We start from the raw sequence: 24954 nt of genomic DNA, 5'->3' as shown, positions 1-24954 counted from the left end.
CTGTTGCTTGATATTTTTCTTAAACTGGAAATATTCTGTGCTCAGAGATGCTGATTCTCTCAAGTTTAGTATTTGTTTATCAGGATTCTATTCAACAAAGATGTATAAGAAGAGACAGTAGACCAGAACATTTAAAAATTATGAAGTTAGTATTGCTATTCAATCCTTACTGCTTTTGGAAGTATTTCAGATAGTAAGTCAACATTATGTATACATTTAGTTAATACATCTATAAACCTTTCAATTACCGTTTAACTCATTTGCTACCTTGGAGTTACGACAGCAATCAAAAATTTTGTAAAGCCAAGAGGGAGAAAACACCATGCAAAATACTGAGTAGTGCTGAGTTAGTCCTGGATTAGCCAAATTTGTTTCAGAACAGAAGAGTATTTCTGTTTCAAGGACAAAAAATCAAAACCAAAACCAAACGGGCTGACACCCTCACATGTTGTAGATCATAGCAATAAATAACTGTTACCAAGTCACTTAGTAGACCACTGTTCTATACATTTCAGGACTAGACGTAATATATTATTAGTTTTATATTGTGTGTTTCTCATTTTTGCCTTCTCACCACACCCACTCTACAAGTGACACTATAAAACAATTTTATTTCCATGCACAATTATACTTGCAGCTTTTCAGTTTTTGAATTATCGATATAGAAAATGTTACCCTAGTTAACAGTATGCACCACTCATGTATTGCGTGTCAGACTTATTTTACTTGTTCTCCAATTTCCCATTGCAGTAAGATACACTTTTCACCCATTTCTTCAATCAACATTTAGACAGTGCATTGCTGTCTGAAGCGCAAGCAAAGGTTCATTACCACTGCATTGTGTAAACGGCAAACTGTTTTACCATATAGCCTTCGCAGAGGGGAGAGTTCTGCAAGTTACTGCACAGGCAGCGTGTGCTGGAGTTCTTTCTTACCACAGCTACCCGTGTTGAGGGGCTTAACTCGTCTTTCATCAAGAAGTAGGCTAGCCTGAATTTACGAACTATCACAGCTTAAGTGTACCTATAGGACATGTGCTGCATGCTCAGAACAGTTATATATGCAGGCTGTCCCCGATGTTTTTCTTTCCTAGTTACTGGTGGGAATGTACTAGGCAGCCCCACAGTAGCATGAGAAGTACTACTTCCAAGCCATTCCCAGATCTGCTATTCTCTCCTACAGCTCAAAACTGCTGCAAGGCAACACAAGCCTGTATCCTCCCCTACCTCGCTCCCCCTGAGTCCACTCTGGGAACCTGAGGCTCAAGCATCAAAGAAAATATAATTCTAAATTGCTTTGCGAGCAAAATTGTATCAGCAGTAGGTTAAATGACTGGATTTCACCTATTGGATTAGGTATTTGCTGGACATTCGTTACCGATACTCAACTGGGGAGTTTTATTCTGCTTAGTTCCTTTATCATCCTGAAGTATAGTCCCATGTCAAATCTCAGCCTTTCAAAGCAGAAATGGATGCATTTCATGGTTTGAAGTTAGGTGATGTTGATTATGCAGGGATGAAAACTAGAGTGTTAAAAAAATAAAAATATTCCTCTTCTGAACTACACCCCTTCCTTTGTTAGGATTTCTGTGAAATAAAAATAGAAGGGAGACTTCCTAGTCGTGTAGTAGCAACTAGTTCTGCCAAGTTTTTCAAGGACAGGAAATTAAGCAAAGACATTTCTAAGAGAAAACAGTTTTAAAACGCATTCAGTTATAAAAGTAATGTATTTTTGTGCACAATATATAGTTCAACAATCAAAAGCAGAAACTGTAAACCTTCATTCTTAATAGCATTCAGAAATACAGAGATGTACAAGTGCTGATTCCATCCCACAGATAAGGAAATTAAGCATCTATTCTATAGACAACAGTAAGACAATCCAAGAAGCAAAGTGTGTTTTCACTAACATAAAAGCACCAACTCCCTCACGGATTTGGCTCTTGCTGCATCAGAAAACAGTATTGATATTCTGCTAATCCTCGAGCTTAGAGTCTCAGAAATTATTTCCCTGTGTGGTAGTCACTGCAATATTACAATTCTGAGATACCAACCACAGCATTCTCTCAGCCAACATGGTAATCTGTTGTTACAGCTCAGGGAAATCAAGAACATGGGCTTGTAATGGCAAGGAAGAAAAACATTCTGATGTTTGGAATGCCTAGATGCTACGGAGCATGTTTGCACTGTTTTAAGGAGAATAAGTTAACAGCTTTAGTCTTCTGTTTCAGGAGACAATCATACTTAAATAACGCATGCTTTGCTTTCACAACCAGCAACAAATATTCCTTCACTTAACCTGAAGTTTGTAAGAAGAAGAAAAACAAATCATACAAATCCCCAATGCCTTCCCCTGCAAGTGATTGTTAGAAATCTACTATGCAACGTTCTTGAAAGTACTACTTTGCTACTTGTGGTTTTAAGCAAAGTTTTCATTACTAATGGTATAGATAATGAGCTTTTAAAATTCATTAGCCTTTCAACAATTACCGGAAGCCAGAGAGAAGCCAAACACACACTACTGAAGTATCCAGTCCCCCGAAAAGGACTTTACCTTATTCACATCGGATAGTCTACCACTGGTCTATTTATTACATGCAGCAGTTCCATCCTTTGGTCAGGGTGTTTGGGGTTTTTTTGGGGGGGAGGGAGTGTGTGGTTGTTTGTGGGTTTTGGGGAGGGGTTGTTTGGGGTTTTTTGTTTGTTTCTCTCTTTAAATATCAAGTTGTCCTGGGGGTGAACTGGTAATACACCAGTAATACTGATTGAATTTCTACTGAAAAGCAAAACAAAACAAGAACACTTACCACTGTTTGTCTTACATTTCGGCTGATTAGTGTCATCTCTCTAGCCCTGAGGTTTATTATTAATGGCTACAAGATACTTGTGGACTGTCCTTCCAAAAAACCACCCCATAACACTATTAATTATTCCTCCAATCAAAGTGGTTCAAAGATTTTTGCCATCCAACACTGAGTGTCACAGGTTAGTCCAACGCATCATTTCCACCTTTAAAACACACATAATATATTCCTGGATGGAGTTAAAATTAAACAGATTGCTTGCAATTTACTTGCAAAAAAATTTCAAGAGAATCCTGGGAATAAATCTGATTACATTACAGTAAACCCAAACTGTTTTTCTTCTTCATAGGAAGACAGCTTTACCTCACCTGCTCAGAAACTCCTCTATTCTGCAACAGCACAGGAACATTTTAGTTGCAAGCAACTTGGACATGTAATACTTCCCATTGCCAGCCAGGAACCTACTCGGAACTCGCTTATTTACAACTAGCATAGAGTTCTTAAATAGATACTGCTTCCTCCAGAATTGTGACAAGTAAGTTTCATAATAAGCTTCTCTGTTTCCACTAGGTTTAAGAAGCTCCCCCGAAGTCACCGCTGAGAACAAACTCTGCACCAGATCTCAGTCATTATTTTGCACTGGAAAAAGGCATAAACTGAACTCCAGTGAAAACTGGCCAAAACAGAATCTGAAATGGGATGTGAGAAAACTGTGTGCTTTCCTACTCAGTTTCTTCCAGTTAAGATGCATCATTCAAACACTTAAAACTTTTAGGTGACGGGCATAAAATTTTTCATCACAAATACTTTACGGAGATAGTTTTATTTTCTTCTACTCACATGTGCATGGGGTTTAGATCAAGTATATATACACACACAGCAAATAATACCAGAACAATGCACCATAATTTCTTAGTCCTGGCCTCCAAAGCAATGTTAATTTACAGTAAAGAAATGGAAACCTGTGTACCCCTCCAGTTACCTTTACATTAAACTTTGTGTGTTTAGAAGTGTTTTAAAGTCCTCAACCCACAAATACTAAGTAGTGGGCCTCTTCAGTACTGTAACCCACAAACCTCAACCCCAAACCAATCATGTGGTTAACTACGGTTAGTCTGCTAGAGATACAAGTCAGATAATATTCACCTAGTCCCTATTTTAGTGAAGACACTCAACTTATGAGGTATTTCAAACAGTGCAAAGTGCCCTCTCCAACTTTCCACAACTGTGAATTCAGGTTACGCTGCTTGTTCAATTTCAATAAAGGACTGTATTTTGGGTGCAGGAAAAAAAACCAGACTGGGAGGGGGAATAAAACATGCAAGAAGATTCTCAAAGGCATAACACTTCTAGCCCTGAGCAGTTTAAAGAAAGTGAAGGCAGATGAGTAGGAGGAAGTTACGTTGGCTGCTTTCTTAGAGTCAAGGCCATGTTTACATGAAGCAATAAAAATAAAAGAAAATTAATCCCTATAGCAAGGGTACTGCTTCATTTTTCCCAGCTCCTCTTATTTCAGAATAGGAGAAGTTTCACAGATCCATGAATACGGTGGCTTGCAGCTGGAGAGACAGTGTCATTGAACAATGACAGCAGGCTTTAATTGTCGATTAGCTTCTTGGCTCTGATGTTGGCTTGCTCAATACGTTCCCTGTTTGTATCAGCCTGAAAGAGACAAATTCATAGGTGATTTGCAGACTTCATGCGAAACAATTTAGAAATTCAAACTGACATGAGCTTCTGAATTGCAGGGTACTATCATTGTGGTAGACAGAAGGGGAGCAACTTTCAAGAAGCTAGAAGTAATTTTTTTTTTTTTTTTAAAGGCAGCATAGGCTGTCAATTTTGGCAGAAAGAGAATCAGAAGGAAAAGTTTACAGTCTTTAGCTGACCCTCAAAACATACAGCAGCTTGCTTCAGCAAGTCAGGAAGAATATTAATAGAACAAAGGGATAAAAGTTCCCTCCAAGTGTTTAGACATCTTAAGGACCTCTACAGAGCAATTTTGTTGCTATGGACTAGAAGTAATAATCAAAACTGGAAGTGACCTATGGGCATAATATCAGAATTTATTTGCTTAGTGTGAATCTCTGGTTTTCATCCACGCACCCTCTGGCGCCCTAGCATCATAATAGCATGGTATCTGTAAGAAAAGCACTTTATAACTGTTTTACTATTACAAAGCATCAAGAGACAGCTACAGCATCTAGGCTGAACAAGTATCAAAATACAGTTTTACTGAAAGGTATTATAAGGAGCTTCAAAACAATCCCCCGATTATCCAGCCTGCACTGGCAAATGAGCAGGAGGAGTAACAAGCAGAAAACTAGCCTCTGCCCTCACCGTGAGGAGTGGAACTTCTGAGAAGCTCTGCCTGTGCCAAGTATCAGCCATTCACACTTTCATACTGCAATGGGCTGGGAAGAGGATATTGCCAGTTCAAGCCCTTCCCTCCCATTCTTTCCTCCCTGCCATTCAGGTCGAGGGTTGGGGAGTGGCAGGAATCGACTATAGAAAAGTGGAAATCTAACCTGTTAGTAACACTTCGGAAGCACATTGATCGAACTACCATATCCTCTTCTAAGAAAAAGCCAGTAACGTAAGCTTTTATTAGGGGTTTGCTCAGAGTAGGAGTCCTGCATAACACTGCAGGCTACCAGCAGTCACCCAGTCAAGGCCATGTATTTTCTAGGGTTTTTTTGGGGGGTTTTCTTTTGTTGTGGTTTTTTTTTTGTTTGGTTTGGGGTTTTTTGTGTGTGTGTTTTTTTTGTTTTTTGCCTCCCCCCCCCCCAAGCATCAACTCTATTCTGAAGTTAAGCTTAATAGTGCTCTATTTCTTTACACTGTACTGTCCTTTGGAGATTTACCCTCAACGTTTTGATTCAGTTTCCACAGTGTTCAGTAGATTTAAAAAAAAAAAAAACAACAAGCCACTTATCAGCAGAAAAGGATCATTTTAATATCCTCAGGCAGGTTGTCAGTCTCAAAGCCAGGAATTACACTGGCATTTTTACTGCTGTTTTATAAAGCAATTCTAGCTTGTTGACATCGTATTTCAAGTGAGACTTGATCAGCAATATTTATTCAGACCACAAAAGTCTGACCAAAACAGGTGCTTGAAACTACCAGAAACACTACTGGCAAAACCAGTAATTCCCACTGGCAGTTCATTTGACCAGGCCATTTTCAGTCCACTTTACAAGCTATAAGAATTTCACACCTCATTTTTAACTATGATTAACTTTTCTAGTGTTCTTCAAAACGCTTGGGTTCTTTTACTTGATAATCACCTCAAATCTGCAGTTTCAGGGAACAGTGAAAGACAATTAAGGCATCCTCCATAAAATCGTGCTTACGTCAGTACAACCAGGATTTATGTCAAACTAGCTCTGTATATTTGAGAAAATTCCATTCCTCTTGCATTGAACCCTACTGGGCATTTCAGTGATATCTTTAACTTGTCATTTTGTCTTAATTTTATAATTTTACAGCAATTGGTGTCCACTTCTGCTTTTTAAGAAATCTTTAAGACACTATTCCTTAAAACTTTAATTTCTTTTCTTAACCAGGATGCCTGTAAAAGAACTTCTATTCATTTCAGAATATGGGGATTTCTAAAATATTACTAACTTCCTCATAACTTGCCCTCAGAAAGTAACCCCCCCCAACATATTTATATATGATTAATCTGTTTGGGGAAGTTAATCTTTAAAGCAATAGACTTAAAAAAAGAAAGAGATGCTACTGGCTATGACTGACTTCATTTGCAGACCATGTTCCCATGTGCCTACAAAACCTATTATTCCTAAGTCTCTCCAACCCCAACATTAACCTGTCCATGAGAATTAGGGCAATGTATTACCTGTGGTTTATTTTATATTCAATGATTACAGTGATTTTTTAGGAATTCCAGAAGAATCTCTCTATTTTTAAAAATACCTATTCCCTATCACATACATACAGGATTCCCTGCAAGCGACAATCTCCCAGTTATACCTCCCGTAAATGTCTGCTCTTTTGATCCAATCAAGTTTAGTTGTTTGCAGTCTCAGCAGTGACCTGTGCTGTATTTTTAGGCTTCCTGACACTCTGAAGCGTTTGACTTTTCAGCTACACACCAAACACCAAGATACATCTCTTGTTCAAATCCCTGCAACCTAGAGTATGGTATAATCTTAATGCATGTTTACTGCAAATACAGGTAGATAGGACAGTGAGCTCATTCCTCATACCTTCTCAGTAACAACCTCTAAGCTGAAGGCAGAGAACAGCTTTTATGCTTACCTTTACATTTATCCGGTCTATTTGCTTATTCTGGGCATCAATCTCATTGCCCATATCCAAAGCCATGTTTTTCAAATTCCCAAGAATGTTTCCCACTTGAGCAAGATTTTCATCCATTTCATCTTCTCTGGCATCATTTGTTATCCTGTTCAAATAATTAAGACAATGTTTCCAAGAATCAAGAACTTGCTGTTCCCTACCTCAAATTTACTTTAATAGAAATTGTTTGTTGCAGTTATCTGACAGGCAACTTATTCAAGCCAAAGCATGTTTTTCCCCTTTTAAAGCCCCATGTATTTCAAGCAAGCAGCCTACCAAAAAAAGGGTGTTAAGCTAACTACTATTACAAAAACAGCCTTAGAATTTAAGATAAGAGCTACCAGAGGGAGTTTAAGCCATGAGTTTGTCTCAAATATACATTATGGCAATAAAAGTCCTTAATATTTTTAACATTGCCCTCCATAACTGAGCACTAAGCTCTATAGTCCTCACATCCAGAAACAGACTGTTAATACCACCACTATGAAAAAAAATGGAAGTGTAAGATAAGCACTACAATACTGAAAGTGTAGGTGTCTTGCCACCTCCTCTCCAAGCACTAACAATTCCTCCAAGCAGTAGTAAAAAACTTACTATTTTAAAACTTCACCTAACATACATCTGAAAGAAGCTGACAACTGGTCTGCTTTTGACATTGAGAAATATGAAGAAGCAAACCTTGTAATATATCCGCCGCCACCACTTGGTCCTCCAGAGGTCTGAGGCTGCTGCTGATTCATACTTCTTGGTTGCATGGATATCACATGATCTGCTGAGTTCTCCATTCCATCTCCCCAGGTTGCTCTGTATGCCTTGCTAGCCTCAAAGTTCTTCGTCCTACTCCATAAAAATAAGAAGTCCGAACTGCTACATCAGAAATACAGCTTCCTGACTGAAGTTCTGTATTAATCTAGGCTTTTCAAAACATTTGTCTTGTGCCTGAAAGAGCGCAAAGCTTTGTCTATACAATACAATTTCTTATCTTGGGATAGTACGAACAACTGAGTTACTTTAGGGAGAGCAGTTAATTTGGTCTTAAACTTTCACACAAGCAGAATAATTTCCTTAAAGTAATAAGCTTCCCTACTTCTGGTAAACTATGACAGTAACAGGAAAGCTTACACTGTCGTAAGATAAGCTGTATTTACAACAGGAGTTAGTCTAGAGTCAAGATTAATTACTCTTCAGGGAAGAAATGAGGATGAAGGAAAAAATTCCTTCAAATACAAGTACCTACGCTATGCAAGAACACCATTAATCTCTACTAGTTTATGTCAAACATTTTCTGTTGCCAAGTCTTTCTTTTTAAAGTTAATATTTCATAAGTAAAATTAACCTGATGAACAACAGTAATCATGCTTAAATAGCTCCTTCATTCCGCAATTCAATTGTACTAACTCCACTAAAGCAACAAACTAATTTACTATTACCCTTTTATCACATAATTCAGAAGAGAAAAATTAAAGAAAGCACACTGATGTGAAGCAATCTTGGGACTAGCAGACCCACAAAAGCAAGGGGGAAAAATATAACAGAAAAATAACTGAGCTAATTTGGGGTCAGTTTTCATGAACCCTAAAGAACATATGTTGAGATTATTCTCATGTTCACGTTGTTTGCTGACATTTTCAGGTTTAAACTAGATAATCCAGACTCCACTGCCCCTTTTCCGTTTCTTTAAAAGCCCGTAAAGGGAAGTGTGTAGTGTCTTCTGGTACACCTAACTTTACAGTTACAGGTAATCAAGTTCTGTATCTATAGTGCCTTTCAGCAGCCCAGATGTTTCACATTTGAAGAGGTGTGAAATCAGCTGTAACAAAGAAATATTCCCCTCATTCCTCTGGCATTTATGTAATCAAAATGGGAAATTGTATTTCATAGGTCAGATCCTATGAAGAGTGCTCTAGTATGAATACACCTAGGGGAAGAAATGGAATAGCTTCTCAGTTTGTAATGGAACTGTTGCATCCAGCAGAGCCCTAAAGAAACCTAAACTAGTCAATTCTAGCTCCTTGTGCTTACAAATGCTTAAAGATCTCTTTAGGTTTCTGGAACTAGATTCAGCATTATATTTTAATCTCTTTCATACTAAAGCTTCAAGAGCAGGAGAGCTTTGTATGCTTGGCTTTTGGATTAGCAAAGTCCTAGGTGCCAGAGGTGACTGTGAGGAATTTATTCAACAAAAACAAGTGGCCAGAAAACTACTTGCACATCTGAAGTGGACAGCTAGAAACAGAATTGCTGCTCAAACTAAGCACAGTTAAGAACAAAGCTTCTCACCACTTGATTTTTTAAAGAGCTGGTTTTTGGGGTACTGTACATTCACTTTTCTCATGTTTCATTTCTGTAAGAGTAAGGCAATTCATACACCTTGTCAAACCAGCAAGGGCTCAAACAGTTCAGTGTTTCCACAGCTAATACACACTACAGTAACTGACATTTTCTACTCACGTCAGTATTACAACACATCACAGTCACAAGGATACCTCCATGCAGACATCATGCACATGCAAGCACAAATCCAACAGAAGCATCACTTCAGATAATTGGTTAGATGTACATCCGTACTAGTAAGACTGACCTTGTCCTAAAATCCGCTTTCACCAGTTAAGAGAATACAGCTTCATATCTTAGTCTTCAGTTTTAGAAAGCAAGCATCAGTGTTAGGAGAGAATGGGGAAGAAAGAATAGTAAAGACCAGCAAACAGGTAAAACTGTTATTAGTACATAGGTTATATTAGAGCACTGCCGGTATTTTGTGTTTTCACTACACTTTTATACATAATCTAAGCCTAGGAGAAATGAGAAAAGCACTATCTAATTCAGCAAGTGTTCTGATTTAGCTTTATGCAAAAAACTGAAAAGCTTCGGTGATAACTTGTTGATGAATAACTCTGAGATGGACAGAAAAAATCGATGTACCAGTAGATATATGAAAGGCTTTCACAGTTTTTTCTTATTTATTGCCCTCTACTTATCTAGTAGATTTTTCTGCACATTACTGCCTATTTCGGTACACAATTCATTATTTCTTTTATTGTTATCTGTGTATTTGGAGTGCCACAAGACAAATTCTGAGCTTGCTCAGCATCAATAAACTGCTTAGCTTTAGTGAAATAAGACTGTCAACTACAGACAACAAAGACTGAGTGTGTCAAAACGCTCGAAGTCCATCAGCTTGATAAAGCTAATATAAACCAGGAAGCACACCTATTTAGAAGTCAGGACAGAACTATCTGCCTTTTCAAGGTACTAAAGCTCTAAGAGCTTCAGCCTTAGAATATCTATCCTAAATGATCCTCAAAATATTACTCTGTTGATTAAGCAGACTCAGCTACTCCAAGAAACTTTTACCTAAATTTCTGCTACCTCTCAGTTGAATGAGGTTTGTTTTTTTTACTCATGCTAAAGAGCTAAAAATAAACAAACACACACACTATTCACTTCATTGGTCACCCTCTTAAAATAACTTATTTCTCCTTCATTTGGAAGAACTATGATTACATCCCATTCACACAAATCAATTTGATACTCTCTTGCTTAAAGATAAAGCTAGCACAACTCCAAAAATATATTGGTTTCCTTATAGTACTGATTTCTGACCATTATTTAGAAGTACAAATCAAGTGCCATACAAAATATTAGATTACTCTTAACTGGCTTGGATATGGCAGCCGTAACACTGATGTTAGAGGTATATGAAGCAGGTCTTTAAGAATTTATATAGCCACTAGCAAAAGATCAAAGCTTTAATGCCAACATCTATTCTTCTACTCTCTTCCTCCCTACAGCATGAACATTTTTTAAATACCTAGAGAACCAATATTACTTTCCTTCTCCAAAACAGAAGTTGTCTTGCTTTTAAGTTAGTACAAAAGTACTTTTGTGAAAAAATCATGTTCGGAGTCAGATTTCTAACAGACAGACACTTCAATACAGCTATTGGCAGTCCAATTTGGTCTCCTCTGTACAGAGGCTGACAGTGTTCTACTAAATATAAGCTTTAAGGCAATTAGGGTACAATTGTGCAGGATGTTAAACAGTGAACAGGGTACAATATATGGTTAGATGCAAGTAAGCCTTAGCTACTCTGATACAATTTAAAAGGGTGCACCTCTACAAATCAAAACAGTTGACTTTCCTAGAGATTCAGAATTTTTTAATTAGTTCTTTTATTAGAGACCATCTCCCACTACACTAGCTATTGGGAACTTCAGAGACAAGTAACAATTTAACTGACCTGTTACAAGGGCAGACACAGAGCCCACAACATTTGTTGAGCTCTGTCAGTGTCTTCTCAGCTTCTCTCATATCCTTATTTATCTGGTCCATGCCTTCTTCTATGCGTTTTAGTTGTTCTACAAGAGAAAAAAGTAACCTGAATAAACAGAGACCGAGGGAAGGTGAGGGTAGCGTATTAATATTTCCTTCAGGAAGGAACTTAAAAGTTTAAGTTTCAGTTCTATCTTTATACCAAGACTAATGCCTTTTTTCTTTCCCGTCTTATGGGATTTTGGGGATTTTTTACTTTTTTTTATTTTTAGGAAAGATATCAAGTGATAAGTTTTGTTAACTACATTAAAAATACTTTTCCTATCCTTAGAGCAGCACTTCTGTTGCTGCTTTTAGAATAAACGCAGTTACACTCATGCTATAGTGGAAAGGATGTAGCAGAGGCTGTTTACAATGTCATCAATGTGGTCTCTCAACTACTTTAAAACATCTTAAATACTACAAACACATGGGAATAACCAATTAGGAAATCTGATTTTCACATAAGTAGTCTTTAATAAGTGTTTGGGTTCAGCAACAACTCTTGAATGATAATCCTTTTTCTTACAGTCATAAAATTGATTTTTAGTGTTACACAGGAAGAAGGAAGAACTCACCCCCCTGTTCATCCAGCATGGTGATAGTTTTGATGCCAACATCCTGGGACTGCAGAAAGAAATTTATTTGCAGGTAGAAACAGATTACAATACAGCAGTACAAAACCTGAAGGTCTCTATAGTAAATCTGATAAGCCACCGAAGTTCATAATAGAACACTGTGCTAGGAATAACTTCTGTAGTAAAGCTATGCTAAGTTTCAAATTAGACCCTACGTTAGGTTGATAATAACCTCACCTGTTACACTATCTCAATTAGTGGGGGGTCTGTGATATTTTTTTTAAACATTACAACAAGATAAAATTTATTGTAATACTCAGATTGAACTATTATAATGTCAAGCTAAAAAAGTAAACCTAGCTGTACCTTGTTTTGAAAAGTGGCATTTAGTTCATTCTTTATCCCTACACTCTTCAGTAGGTCTGACAAGACCTTTATTCCTGAAAGCCAGAATAAAAGAATGCAAAACAAAGCCTGCAAAACCAATCAAGAATTCAGCAGAAGAGATCAGAAAGAGAATAGCCCATCCCTAGTTTTAGAACCAACGAAAAGAAATCACCAGGGAGAAATATACCACAGTACGGCCCTTTGCTGGCTCAAAGCATGCAAGTTGCACCCATGCTTTACTGTAAACTGGCACCATAGAAGTGCCTGTGGTAGGAGTTATGCTAGCTTCCATTAATCACTAAACTATGATAACAAGAGAAGTTATGTTGTCTCGTTACAAGTTCTTTACGTTTGCGTTAGAGGTATTCATTAGGCTATGACAATTCATATGCCTCACTGATAACAGCAGATCTTCAGTTCCACAGCAGCCTGCCACCGTCTGGACTGTGAGTACAGGCTCTAAAGCAGTAGTGACCAAACACTTTAGGGTCCTTATTCATTAGATTATTTCTTTTAGTGTTCTTACACTGACAATAAATTGTCTCAAGTCTTCAGCACTACAAGCCTGGGCATTATCTCTGAAAGGCGTTTCTGCTTAGTCCCTATGGCATATTCAAGTACTAGCAAAATTGTCTTGCTGAATTAGTTAAGCTGTGTTAAGATGGCTGATAATCAGCTGTGGTAGGCTTATCTTACTTCCTACCAACAGCATGCTCTATATTTTTTGAAATTACAGTATCTAAAGTAAACTTTCAGCCATTTTTACAATGGGGCATGCAAGCCACAACGGTGCAGAGGAACAGATTCCTCATAAAATGTCACCTAGATAAACCCAAAATACAGTTTTATTTGCTTCAAGTCATGTACAAGGGCGTTAGTTTCATCATCATATTTAACTCCCTTTGAAGTTAAAACTGATGAACAGATTTTAAGAAACTACTTTAGTTTAGAACCAAAAACAGCCTTACCCTCTACTATACCATGCAACTGAGCCCTACCCTACTCCCCAAAGCAAGATATTTTCACACTGTTCACAGGCAAAGTGAGCTAGAAGACAAACGGACACTGTTATTGATATTGAAGGATGAAAACAACCGTGATGGTCGGCCTTGAAACCTTGAATAGAGAAAAGAGAAAGCACCTAAAACAAAGATCTGCAAATAGCTGCCGTGGGGTTCCCCATTGTTCAGGCAGAAGCCACAGCAGGAGGTGAAGTAACACCTTAACTCAGTGATAACTGCTAGGATGACCTCGGGTTACCTTAGGTAACTATAACACTAAAAAGCACACCCCTAGGTGGAAACCTTAGATGTAATCGCAAACCCACCTTAATATAATGAACCAAACTAGAAGACATGCGCAAACTTGTACCAGTAACAATAAGATATTTTAACGTAACTTATTTTGTTATGGTCTGTTATGAAAGACCCCCATGTGTTTCTAAGGTTGTGCTGGCTGATGTTAAATGCCCAGCACCCCACTCTGCAGACTGGCAATAAAGACAAATATCTCAGATTAGCGTTCTGCACACTGGGTGAAGGAAAAACATTATGTTTACGTAATTCCAACTCTACTACTGAATTAAAGCAGCAAATTCTAATAATGAAGTGTGCGTCAAAAAAAACTTGAGAAAGATGCCGAAGCGGTTAATGTCACCTTGTGATTGTTAGCATGCTGCTTCTTATACTGAAATTAATAAATCCCCAGGAATTTAAAAGCTTTTCCTTACCTCAATGGCCAAGCCGAGAATCCTCCTTGTGCTTTCCAAAGACTAGAAAGAGAATTTTTAAATGAGTGCATTAACAGTATATCTCAGCATCCGAAAGTCTTCTTTACCAGTTCATTGCAGTAAGGCAACTAGTATACAAAGGTTCATCAGCCTGTCTATATGTAATACGCACTACACCACACTCATAGTGGCAGCATACTAGAGGTTTTTTCCAGCAGCTAGTAAACCCTTGGGTTTTAGTACTTGCTAATTTTTTGCTTATCCCATTGGATAGTCATAATACATTGGATAGTCATTATAATAAGCAAACATATTCAAATGGATTTTAGTTAAATTTTAAAAAGGATTCATGAGGTATCAGCATGATTAAGAACAGTGTAGGTACCCAGCCTGCATTGTTTCAGTAATTGGGACTGGGTGATCATTACTCAGTCAAGTAGGTGGCTTAATTAAAAAGTTTAAATTTAGTCTTACTTTTACGAGTAGTCTTCACTCCAGTATTTACAAAGTAAAGTGAGAGTTTGAAACATTCAGCTATACCCGTACAGAATCACTACCCTAGACTGTCTTTATTTTTAAAAGATATTTTAATCTCAGGAGATAAGTACTGTAATCCCAGATGGCTTCCTATAATATTTACCTCATCAGTGACCTGGTTGGCCCTCAGCTGAATTTCTTCAGGCGATAGTTCAGCCATAATGAGGAACTATTTCTTGTAAGTAATCACATTAAAGAGAATCTTCCCCCTGTAATAAGAGATACCAGTCATGCATCAGAACTATCCTTTTTATCAGTTTTTTGAGCTGAAACTAGCAGACAGTTCAAAGAATGAAAGACTACAGTTTTTATTCTGCTTAGTACAACACTGGGTTAGAACAAGAAGGCACTAAAAGAATTATTTAGTTGATATGACATAACTGAGGAGCCAAGAGAAATGCAGGAACAATCAGTATGTGAAATAGTTTCCTTTCCAAGACTTGGTTTCCTAAACATTTTTGGAAAATTCTATCATTAGTTTAAGGTAAAAAAAAAAAAATCAGGAAACAAAGTCTTAAAATACGAAGTCTTAAAATAAAAGTGTTGGAAAAGCACATTGGTTTACGCAGTAATCCAGAAAGAAGTTCATTAAGGCATTTATGTTACTAGCATAAACTTTTAGTGTTCTTCCCCTTCCCTTTGAGGAATTTCAACAGTCAGAAGAAGGGGAAGCATTTTCACAGACCAAGCACCACCTAAAAGGATTCCAGTAACACTCTAGAAATAGTTATTCTTATGGTATGGTGAATCCCTCAAATGCAAAAGGATCTGCAAAAGTTTTAATTGTTATGTCTGCAACTCTAGCAAGATTTTCAAATCCACCTTTCTCATAATAAAGATAGGACCAAGGCTTTCATAAATCATGATGTGTTGGGACTTGAGTTAACTTTTGCAATAAGCAGGAGATATTTTTTGCCTGAAGAGAAAAGCAGAAAAAGCAAGCCCATCAATAAGTATATTCTTATTAGAGCCAAGTTTTTCCAAGCTAAAGATCTGTATTTTTGTTGGAGGAATGGTAACAAAGCCATCACTTCTAGCACTCGGAAAACAGAGCTCCCAGGCTTTGTGAGAATTTAATGAGATAGTCTTATTCTTCAGCTTACGTGCTATTTTTTAAATGCATTTCCCCCTTAACTTTAGATTAATGCTTGCTCTTTCACAGCAGTAGCTTCCAATTAAGTTATTCAATTATTCACTGGGATGACTCCAAATATCCTGCTTGACTGACCGAACTATATTCCATTTTTCCCCCTACAAGACCAATATTTTAGAAGACTAACATTAGTCACTGCTCCTAGAAGGGCAAATTCATGCAGACTTACCCAGCTGTTAACTAGAGAATGGATGCTGTTCACAGCTCTTTGCTGGAACTCTGCATACCTCAGAGTGAATTTACATCAAGACACTTAATCTTTTACAGCTGAAGTACCTCATAATTTAGAGAATATTTCAGCAGGTCTGGTCTTTAGCACCTAACATACCTCCTCAGCCTGAGACTATGGCTCTAGGAGGTTTTTTTTCAGCACAATCTAGTTTTGCCATAATTAAAAAAAAAAATCAGACATTCTCACACAAGGACTCTAATAGCTCAGTTTGCAGTAGTCCAATTTGACTATATAACCAGTGACTTATCTTTTCATTCACAGGTTTATGCTCCTTTTGTGAGGTTTACTTAGGACAGCTCAGTCCCAACTCTGAATTTGGGAATGCCCTTCAAGCTGGTTTGCACAAGTAAGGACCAATGAAGCAGGAACAGGGGGGAAAGGGCTTAAGCACAGGAAAATGACTTCAAGCTCATTCTTTGGGTGAAGATCTCACACTTACTTAATATTCAGAAACAGGATGATATTTTATTTAATTAGTTGCACTGAACAAGCAATATCTGGATTACTGTAATTGTTGCAGGCTTGGCCAGCCTTTCCCTACTTTGGATGCCACGCAGTCAGGTACTTCTGCAGCTTGGAGCCATAAAATACATCTCATCTCGGACAGCAGAAGGGATATCATATCCCCACCCTGTGAATACAATAGCTTCCCAAGAATCCCATTGTAATTGCAGAACAGGGCCATAAATGCAGCTGTATTCCCAGAGCAACCTGGAGATTTCTTTTCCAGCAGCCCTGGTATCCTGCTTTCCTTTGCAGCTGTAGGTTCACGCTACCCAGGAGTTCACATTCCAGCATAAGCACAAGCAACCGCTGGCCATATGACGTAACTCTGGCTCAGCAGCTGTATTTGAGTTACCCAAGAGCCATACTGCAGCCAACACTACACAGTCCAATTAGTTTCTTTGCTTTTGAGGCAAGAACATGACAATACCATTCTCAAACATGTGTAAGAATGATTTCTTTACAAAATAAGTCTTTAATGGGTAAAAAGACTTATCTTTGAAGAGACTTTTGCAAATATATTATACTACTACCTTCATGTCAAGAAAGCACCCAAAATCTGAAGAGTGTATACTGTATCAGGCCAGATACTGACTTGTGTTTTATTCAATACTGCCAGAATGTTGCTCTGTGTTAGTAGAACCACAAGTTCATGGAGAAGCCATTGAAAAATCTAAGCAGCAGTGAAACTGAAAAAGGAAAAGGAAGGAGACAACACTCAGCACTTACAACTCCCAAGCTAGTAATTCTTAGTGGTACAGTTTGGAAGATAACGTGTTACTTGAAGTTGGCAGTCATGAATTAACTTGAGGACTGAAGCTCACATATGCTATACTAAATTCACTGTGGGCTCGATAACTGCAATATTAATCAAGTCCTACAAAAGTAATACCATGTTGAAATCTGAGCATGAGTACCTGGAGAGACATAGCAATTACCCAAAGAGCTGCTTCATGTACTACTAGCTATCAAACTATTCCCCCAGCTTTGTCCTATTTCTGTTATCCCACTAATGAGCTAGCAATCCATTATTTCACACAAATTAGTAGTAACACACTAAACCAGAAAGTGCCTGAAGTTGCGTCTGACACTAGGCAATGGCTTGAAGATAGAAGCACTTGCCACTGAATCTGCCTATCAGCCAATACACAAGCTGAATATCATGAACTGATGCATTAGACTCCAAAAAGCCATAGTTTTATTCCTGTTATTTTACAACTGAGTTGGCCAGCATTGCTTTTTGTAAACACACAGACAACTTGTACAGTAGCTGCGCAGAGGAATTTCGTACCATGAGGCAGAACAGAAAGAGACATTCCTTAGGCAGTAACAAAAAGACTTCATCACACAGCAGTTCACACCATCCAAAAAAAGCACACAGGAATAACTGAGAAGAAACCAAACATTTCCTAAAAAGCCTGTTTCCAAAGATGGAGACACATGTCTCCATCTTAGCTGCATGTGTAATTGGAATGGCTGGAACATAACAGGTGCCTTTATTGCAAGTTATCTCTAAAGAAGAAGTTAGAGCACCCAAGATGAGGTCATTTGTATTGAAAAAATGGCTCAGCTATTCCAACAGCACACAGTATACCTACATAAAGAAAGGATACTCATTCCCCCACCTTTCTGCCTAGGAATCATAAAGCACGCACTGAAGTACCCAGCTCTTAAGTTAACGGTATGTGACAATATGATTTTTATATCCAAGACATGAAGATTCCTCAATAAAGACAAAATATTCAGGGAGGAAATATTTGATATGACTAAAGTATTCCTGGCATGTATTTTTATTATAATGTAATATTTGGCAAGGCAAGCATTTATTTTAATATCAATGCTCAATGCCTATTTTCTTTGCTTTCCCTCTCCTACCATTTTCAAAATCCTAGCCACAAAGTAACGAAAGAAAAAAAATAAAAGACAACAGCCTACAAGGTGACTTCGTAATTACAACAACATTCTGCTATGTTAGTACTATGGAAAGAAAATAAACTAAGTTTTAAATAAGAAACTAATGTGCCTAAATACAAAGTAGGACTCCCTTAAAGAATGATGTAATGTCAGCTGTATTTACTTTTTGTTATCAAAAAGCACTCTGCAGTATTTGCTCAGTTACCAGACTGCAAGGATTGATGTTAAACAAATTTCAGTGCAAACTCCCCCTCTATCGCTTGCAAAGGAAAATCTGGCACCTACAGACTATGCAGAACTAAGCTTACTACTTCAAGAAAATGTATTTCTGTAGAAAAGTTTCATGAGCCCCTTACCAGGAAACTTAGAACACTACAACACATTCATCATCCTAGCTATTGCTGTCTTGTAGAAAGGAGTCATGAAGAAACAAGAACAGCAAGGAAATAAACACAGGGCCTGCAAATCATAAGAATCTGTCTTTTCTGCCATGTTTTATTTTGGAGATTATGGGAGCAGAAGATGATCTTTGAAATTCTAATTCTGACCACAAGCTTTAGATAGATGGTATCTCTTCACAGGACTATTCATATTGGGCTAAGCCATCCTGTAAACTAGATGGATTAGACTTCAGTTACTTCCATCCCTTGGACAAGAGGAACAATGAGGTACGGGAAATAAATTTATGCCTGCACAGACTTTTTTCCATTTACTGTACATTTAATCATGGCTCCAAAACCGCTGAAAAACCTTCAATTCACTCTCGTATGTGAAGCTGTTAAGTTAGAGAAGGCCGAGGAAAAGATACAGCAAAGGTGATTTCACAAAACTTGTTTAAAACCTCAAGATATTTCCTGCAAAAATGTGAGGGACATGACAGACACTTTTGGGCTGATTCTTCAGCATGGTGCCAGACCCATTCAAAGCATCATTGGCTTAGATATTCATGTGGTTAATCCATACACCCATACAGCAGCTGAGGCATTTTTAGTAGTTTCTTTTTCTGCCTTAAAAAAAAATGGAAGGGGACACACATCAATATGAGCTATGGGTATATCTGTATTAGCAGTAGGGTGGTCCTGTGAGACTACCATGCAAATTTGTATTTGGGGAAGGTGCTGCTCACATTACCACACTTCAGATGGATCAGTCAAGTATTTAATCAGCTTTCTGCCCCAAACCCTACTACCAAGTCATAACTTTTGTAAGGCTGAGTGCAGTAGGAACAAAATCAGTGTTAGTAATACCCACGGTGATCTACTGTCTGTATGTATGTATATGTCTCCAGGTTTAGCTTTCTGATCACAAGCAGATAATTTAAGACTGCATCATTTTATCCAGCAGCAGCTCTCTGGCTAGGATTCCCTGACTTTGAGGGGTAAAAAAGAAAGCATTTGAAATGACAGGGCCTCGAGATCAAAGTACCATTTTATGTGGCCAGCAAAAACATAGTCATCTTTGCCACCCATCTTCCCAGAGCATGCAGTAAAAAGTTAACACAAAATCTTTCTTTGTCTCTGTCATTGGTCTAAGATACCCTTAGTGGTGCAGAGGGGTTTTTTTTTTCTTACAAGTTTTTTTCCTTCTCATTCAGAATTACTTGCAAACTGGATGCCAGCTATTTATGTCAACACTCAGTTTCCAATGTAAACAAGTTAAAAAAACCATTAACACAGTGGGGTTGCAGAGTCTTTTCAAGGGTTTTCCAATCCCAATAAACTTTTGAGGCTTATAAGACATTTCCAAGGTAATGAAAGCTACAGTGGGCAGTTTACAGCTGTCTGAATATGCTTTTCTTCAACACTAGCTGAGAAGCAATTCTAAGGCTTATTAGCTCAAGAAAAAAAAAATACTTCCTTGTTTTAGAACAGTCACAGCATGTTCAGGCTGTGCTATCCAAAGCACTCAAACCCCTTAAGAATCTTTGTCTTACTGATCTTTGTGAATTTAGAACATCTGCAGGGCACCACAATGCCTAATAAAGTGCTTACTTAACTGCAAGTACACAGTCCACATCTGGAAAGGACAGCAGGCAGGGAGAGGCTAACGAAAGTCATGAGTTTTCTTAAACCAGACAGGTCTACTTGCACCAGACCAGTAAATTGTTCTGATTGCTTGCACTTTCACAAACCCATCTTGAATGATTATAAGATTTTTGCCCTGCACCTCCAGCTGACATGCAGCAGTTCTATGCCTCTGACAGACTGAATGCCTTGCAGAAATATATCATACATCCATCACATTTGCTAAATAGCATAAACTATTTCCCTACCATCCGCAAGTCCTCTATTTTGACCTAGCCCCTTCACTATCAAGTTATGCTTCTAAACAATATCACAAACTTTTCTTCCCCCTTCACTGATAACTCTAAACTAGAAATTAAGCACAAATGTTTTATTTTTTTCCCTGTTAAAGATATTTTGATAACATCAACAAGACACAACAGGCTGTACCTTAGTGCCTGGGTCCATACATGAAGAATAAGTAAGATGTCCACAATTTTCCTGCGAGTAGGAACTAAAGTAAAAGAAGAAACCAGCATAATACTTTTGACCATGGAAAACAATAGCTGTGAGAACTGAAAGTTGGTATAAGATTATCTCTTTAATGCCCAAACCATAAAGTTATTAAGTTTGCCTTCTAGAATAATTTCTCTCTCTCTCTCAAAAGAGCTATTTCCAAGCTGTGGATGAAAACCATGTAACTCCTACAAAGCGTTCTAGCAAGACTCCATGCTTACATTCTCACGTTGTTTTCCTCTTCAATAATCTAGTGAAAATTTTTGGCAGTCAGGGACTAAATGTAGCAGAGTTGAGTGGAAAACTTTCATACATGTACATCCAAATTACTCATTTTTATGAGGTCATGATATGAAAGAATCCTACTGTTTCCAAAAAAACTGTATTTGACTACCTCTTCATTTCAGAGAAATCAGAAAGTAATCCTTGTACTTTATCCTATTAACATAATCCATTAGTAAGAATACCGAAGTATTAAACCTTAAAATCCTACAATTCCCAGTTCACTAGTTCTTTCCTTGGATGTTTCATATACATACTAGGGAAGACATTTTAAATAGCTACTAACCAATGCGTCTAAAAGTATGATTGAGAAATGCAGCCTATGCCTCCTTTTGGGTAATCTTACAATAAAGGTAGGAACTAGGAGATGACACAACCCTGCTGTTTGAGCAACTGACTGAAAGCCAGTGTCTCATGAGCTATACTTTCAGCCATCAGCAAACTGGTACAGCCTCAGGTGATCATGGACATTCTCTCAGTTCCTTCTTTTGTAAAGCAAACTGTTGCCTTCCCCAAAAGATGGAAAAGTTTATGAAACAATATTCTTAAAATAATGTGAGCATTAATTATGAAATTTCTGGGCATTCTTGTAAAAGATTAAAAGTTAGACAAATTAGACGACCTTGTACTGAGGTTTTTTTCTTTCAAATTCTTTGTATCACTACTGCAGAAGGAGTTGTTTTTTTAAAACCCTTCCTTAACACAGTTATCCTAGTAGTCAGCCAGCTGAAACTCAGACCAGATAACGCAGGGTGGTACAAGGTGTCAGCACCAGAATGTACTCCTCCATGTGATTATGCCTACAAGATAAATGAATAAAGTGTCTGTAACCCTGGCGGAAGAGGCCTGGACCCAAGAACAAGGAACTACTCTGCATGCTTTCTGCTTTCTCTTATCAGCTTCCTGAACACACTGCACAGAGGTGACAGTGCAAAGAATAGGCACTAGTAATGCCACCTCCTCTGCGCAATGTGTTCAGTTCTATACTCGTCTCAACAATACATTTTTGTCCCTGGAAAAGCCTCGTGATACCTCCTCCAGATTACTTACTAACCAACACAAATTAACAATCAACCTTAGATCCACATACAGACAGTAACAGATCCCATTTTTTCTAATGACACAAACTGTGCTACGTAACAAGCTACTTCAAAAACTGCAGAGCAGGCATAGATTGGTTACTAGACTGTTAGTAAGCAATTAATCAGTCAAGTCAATGAATCGAGCAATTGACATCATAGGAGGCTTCCCCTTTGTCCCTAGATACATTCCTATGTAATTGGTCTCTCTGCAGCACAGAATCAGGTTTGTTTATGAAGGAGAAGTAAACCAACACCGGCTGCTTAGTCTGAACACTAGACGTCTACTGCCATTTTCAAGGCAGTGAAAAAGGGGAAGGTAAATATCTAGAGGAATTGCATGAAGGAATTTCCACAGATTCTCTAGCTCCTTTACTTAGGTTGTCACATCGCATGCCCTGATTTGATAACTTTTGTTGTGTAAAACAAAAATGACAGTGAAAGAAGAAAAAAAAGTGAAAGATAAAGCTGACTTTTCATCAGCTTCCCAGAAGTTCCAAGGGCAACAAGATGCAAAATTAAGAGAAGCACAAAAAGCTCACTCTTTACTACGCGCCACATCTCACCGATTAGCCTAGAGGCGGCAGGACGTAACGCAAATTTAGGCAGGCACGACAGGAGAAGGGTTTTACTGCCAACAGCTCAGTTCAAGCGCTCTCACCAAGCAAGTCAGGATCCCCTGGAGCGGCCCTGGCGGGGGAGTGCCGGGCCTCCCGGCCCAGAGGGGCCCGCCCGGACCCTGCCAGGCCACATCGCGGCCGCCCCGTTACCCTACGGGGCCGGCAGCCAGGGTAGGGTGGCAGCCGCTGGGCTAGCGCCAGCCCATCCCCGCCGAGGCGCCGGCGGTGTCCAGCCGAGCCAACCCGGCCCGGCCCGGCCCACCCGCAGCGCGGAAGCGGCCACAAACCAGATCCCCCAACCAGCAGCCCCACCCGCGCCGCGGACAGCCGGCAAGCCCAGGCCGCCACACACCTACCGGCACCACCGCAGCTCCTTCGCCTGCCACTGCTGCCGCCGCCGCCCTCCAGCTTAGCCGAGTGGAGCCGAGCCGAGCCCTACCAGCCCATGCCCCGTCCGTCCCCGCTTCCGAGTGCCCACCCACGACCGCGCCACCGCCCACCCACAGGAAGCCGGAGCAGCACCGCCCACCGGGCGCCACACCTAACATGCCGGCACAAAGCGGACGCCCTCAGCGCCACCCCATCTCACGCTCCCCACAGGAGGGCGCCGGGAACCGCGGCCGCCGCCTGGGTACACCCAACATGGCGCTAGGCGGGAGCTTGTGCGCATGCGTCGGCCTCCGCTTGTATCGTCGTCAAGGCTTGCGGGCCGAGTTAAGTTTACAGACCGGGTAGTACAGAAATCATAGAATCATGGAATCGTTAAGGTTGGAAAAGACCTCTAGGATCATCAAGTCTAACCGTCAACAAAACACTACCATGTCTTCTAAACCGTGTCCCAAAGTGCCACGCCTACGTGTTTTTTGAACACCACCACTTCTGGGCAGCCTGTTCCAATGCCTGACCACTCTTTCACTAAAGATACTTTTCCCTAATGCCTAATCTAAACTTCCCCTGACGCAGCTTGAAGCCATTTCTTCTCATTCTATCATTAGTGATCTGGGAGAAGAGACCAACACCCACCTCGCTACAACCTCCTCTCAGGTAGTTGTAGAGAGCGATAAGGTCTCCCCTCAGGCTCCTCTTCTCCAGACTAAACAACCTCAGTTCCCTCAGCTGCTCCTCATCAGACTTGTTCTCCAGACCCTTCACCAGCTTCGTTGCCCCTTTTCTGAACACGCTCCAGCAATTCAATGTCCTTCTTGTACTGAGGGGCCCAAAACTGAACACAGAATTCAAAGGTGTAGCCTTACCAGTGCCAAGGACAGGGACTATCATCTGTTACCAAAAGAGAGAACGAGGGCAGAAAGGGAAAGTTGCTGTTCAGAATCAGACACCTTATCTTTTGTAGCTGACCCACATAACCTTTCCTGAGATGTATTCCATTTCAGCTGTGGATAACTTCTTCCCTGTTCACGCTGCTGTGAGGATGCTGTACCAGCTGTCAGGCTGCTAACACAGCACAGTGCTGGAGGCTCTCACAGGATCAAGGCCCACAGCAGCTTATACAGCACTTTGAGCCTGTATGAGGTCCTTCTTCCAGTGAACCTCTGTGATGGCATTGGAACAGGCTGTCCGGAGAGGTGGTAGAGTCACTGTCCCTGGATGTGTTCAAAAAACAGACATGGCACTTGGGGATGTGGTTTAGGAGGCATGGGGGTGTTGCGCTAGCAGTTGGACTTTATGATCCTAGAGGTCTTTTCCAACATCAACGATTCTGTGATTCTATGATCCCCAGCTGGGCCGTGCTGTCCATTCTCTCTCTCAGGATGCTCGGAGCTCCCTTGGGCACCTTAAAACATTCTGTATACTGCATACTGCACAGCCGAGGCACAAGCACACGCACCTGTCTTTCTCTGTTTCAGATCGCTCCTGGACTGGGTTTTCCGTGCGCAGCTGCCCTGACCGGGTGAGCCTAGCACGACGTCAGTGCCTTCTCGCTGCTGAAGCTCCTGCGGCCTTCAGCGCCCGCGTTTTAGAGCCGAG

General features: G+C 39.6%; 1 protein-coding gene across 3 annotated transcripts; it reads right to left on the bottom strand.

The window, feature by feature from the left end:
- Positions 1–1707: 1707 nt before the first annotated feature.
- Positions 1708–24952, bottom strand: SNAP23 (synaptosome associated protein 23). Of its 3 annotated transcripts, none has more exons than XM_075105674.1 (8): positions 24815–24952; positions 14769–14874; positions 14129–14170; positions 12013–12061; positions 11364–11481; positions 7802–7960; positions 7085–7229; positions 1708–4465 (listed from the first exon to the last, which is right to left on the bottom strand). In XM_075105674.1, the coding sequence occupies exons 2-8, from the start codon at positions 14823–14825 to the stop codon at positions 4400–4402; spliced, it is 636 nt and encodes a 211-aa protein (XP_074961775.1). In that variant the 5' UTR covers positions 14826–14874; positions 24815–24952; the 3' UTR covers positions 1708–4399. The 3 variants fall into 3 exon arrangements, with proteins under 3 accessions (XP_074961775.1, XP_074961774.1, XP_074961776.1); XM_075105673.1 differs by lacking the exon at positions 24815–24952 and adding an exon at positions 23325–23470; XM_075105675.1 differs by lacking the exon at positions 24815–24952 and adding an exon at positions 22891–22913.
- Between the last annotated feature and the right edge of the window lie 2 nt (positions 24953–24954).

The sequence above is a fragment of the Phalacrocorax aristotelis genome, chromosome 10, assembly GCF_949628215.1.
Source record: "Phalacrocorax aristotelis chromosome 10, bGulAri2.1, whole genome shotgun sequence".
Classification (NCBI taxonomy): Eukaryota; Metazoa; Chordata; class Aves; order Suliformes; family Phalacrocoracidae; genus Phalacrocorax; species Phalacrocorax aristotelis.
Note: the sequence above shows the minus strand (reverse complement) of the source record. Positions and strands in the feature narration are given on the sequence as shown.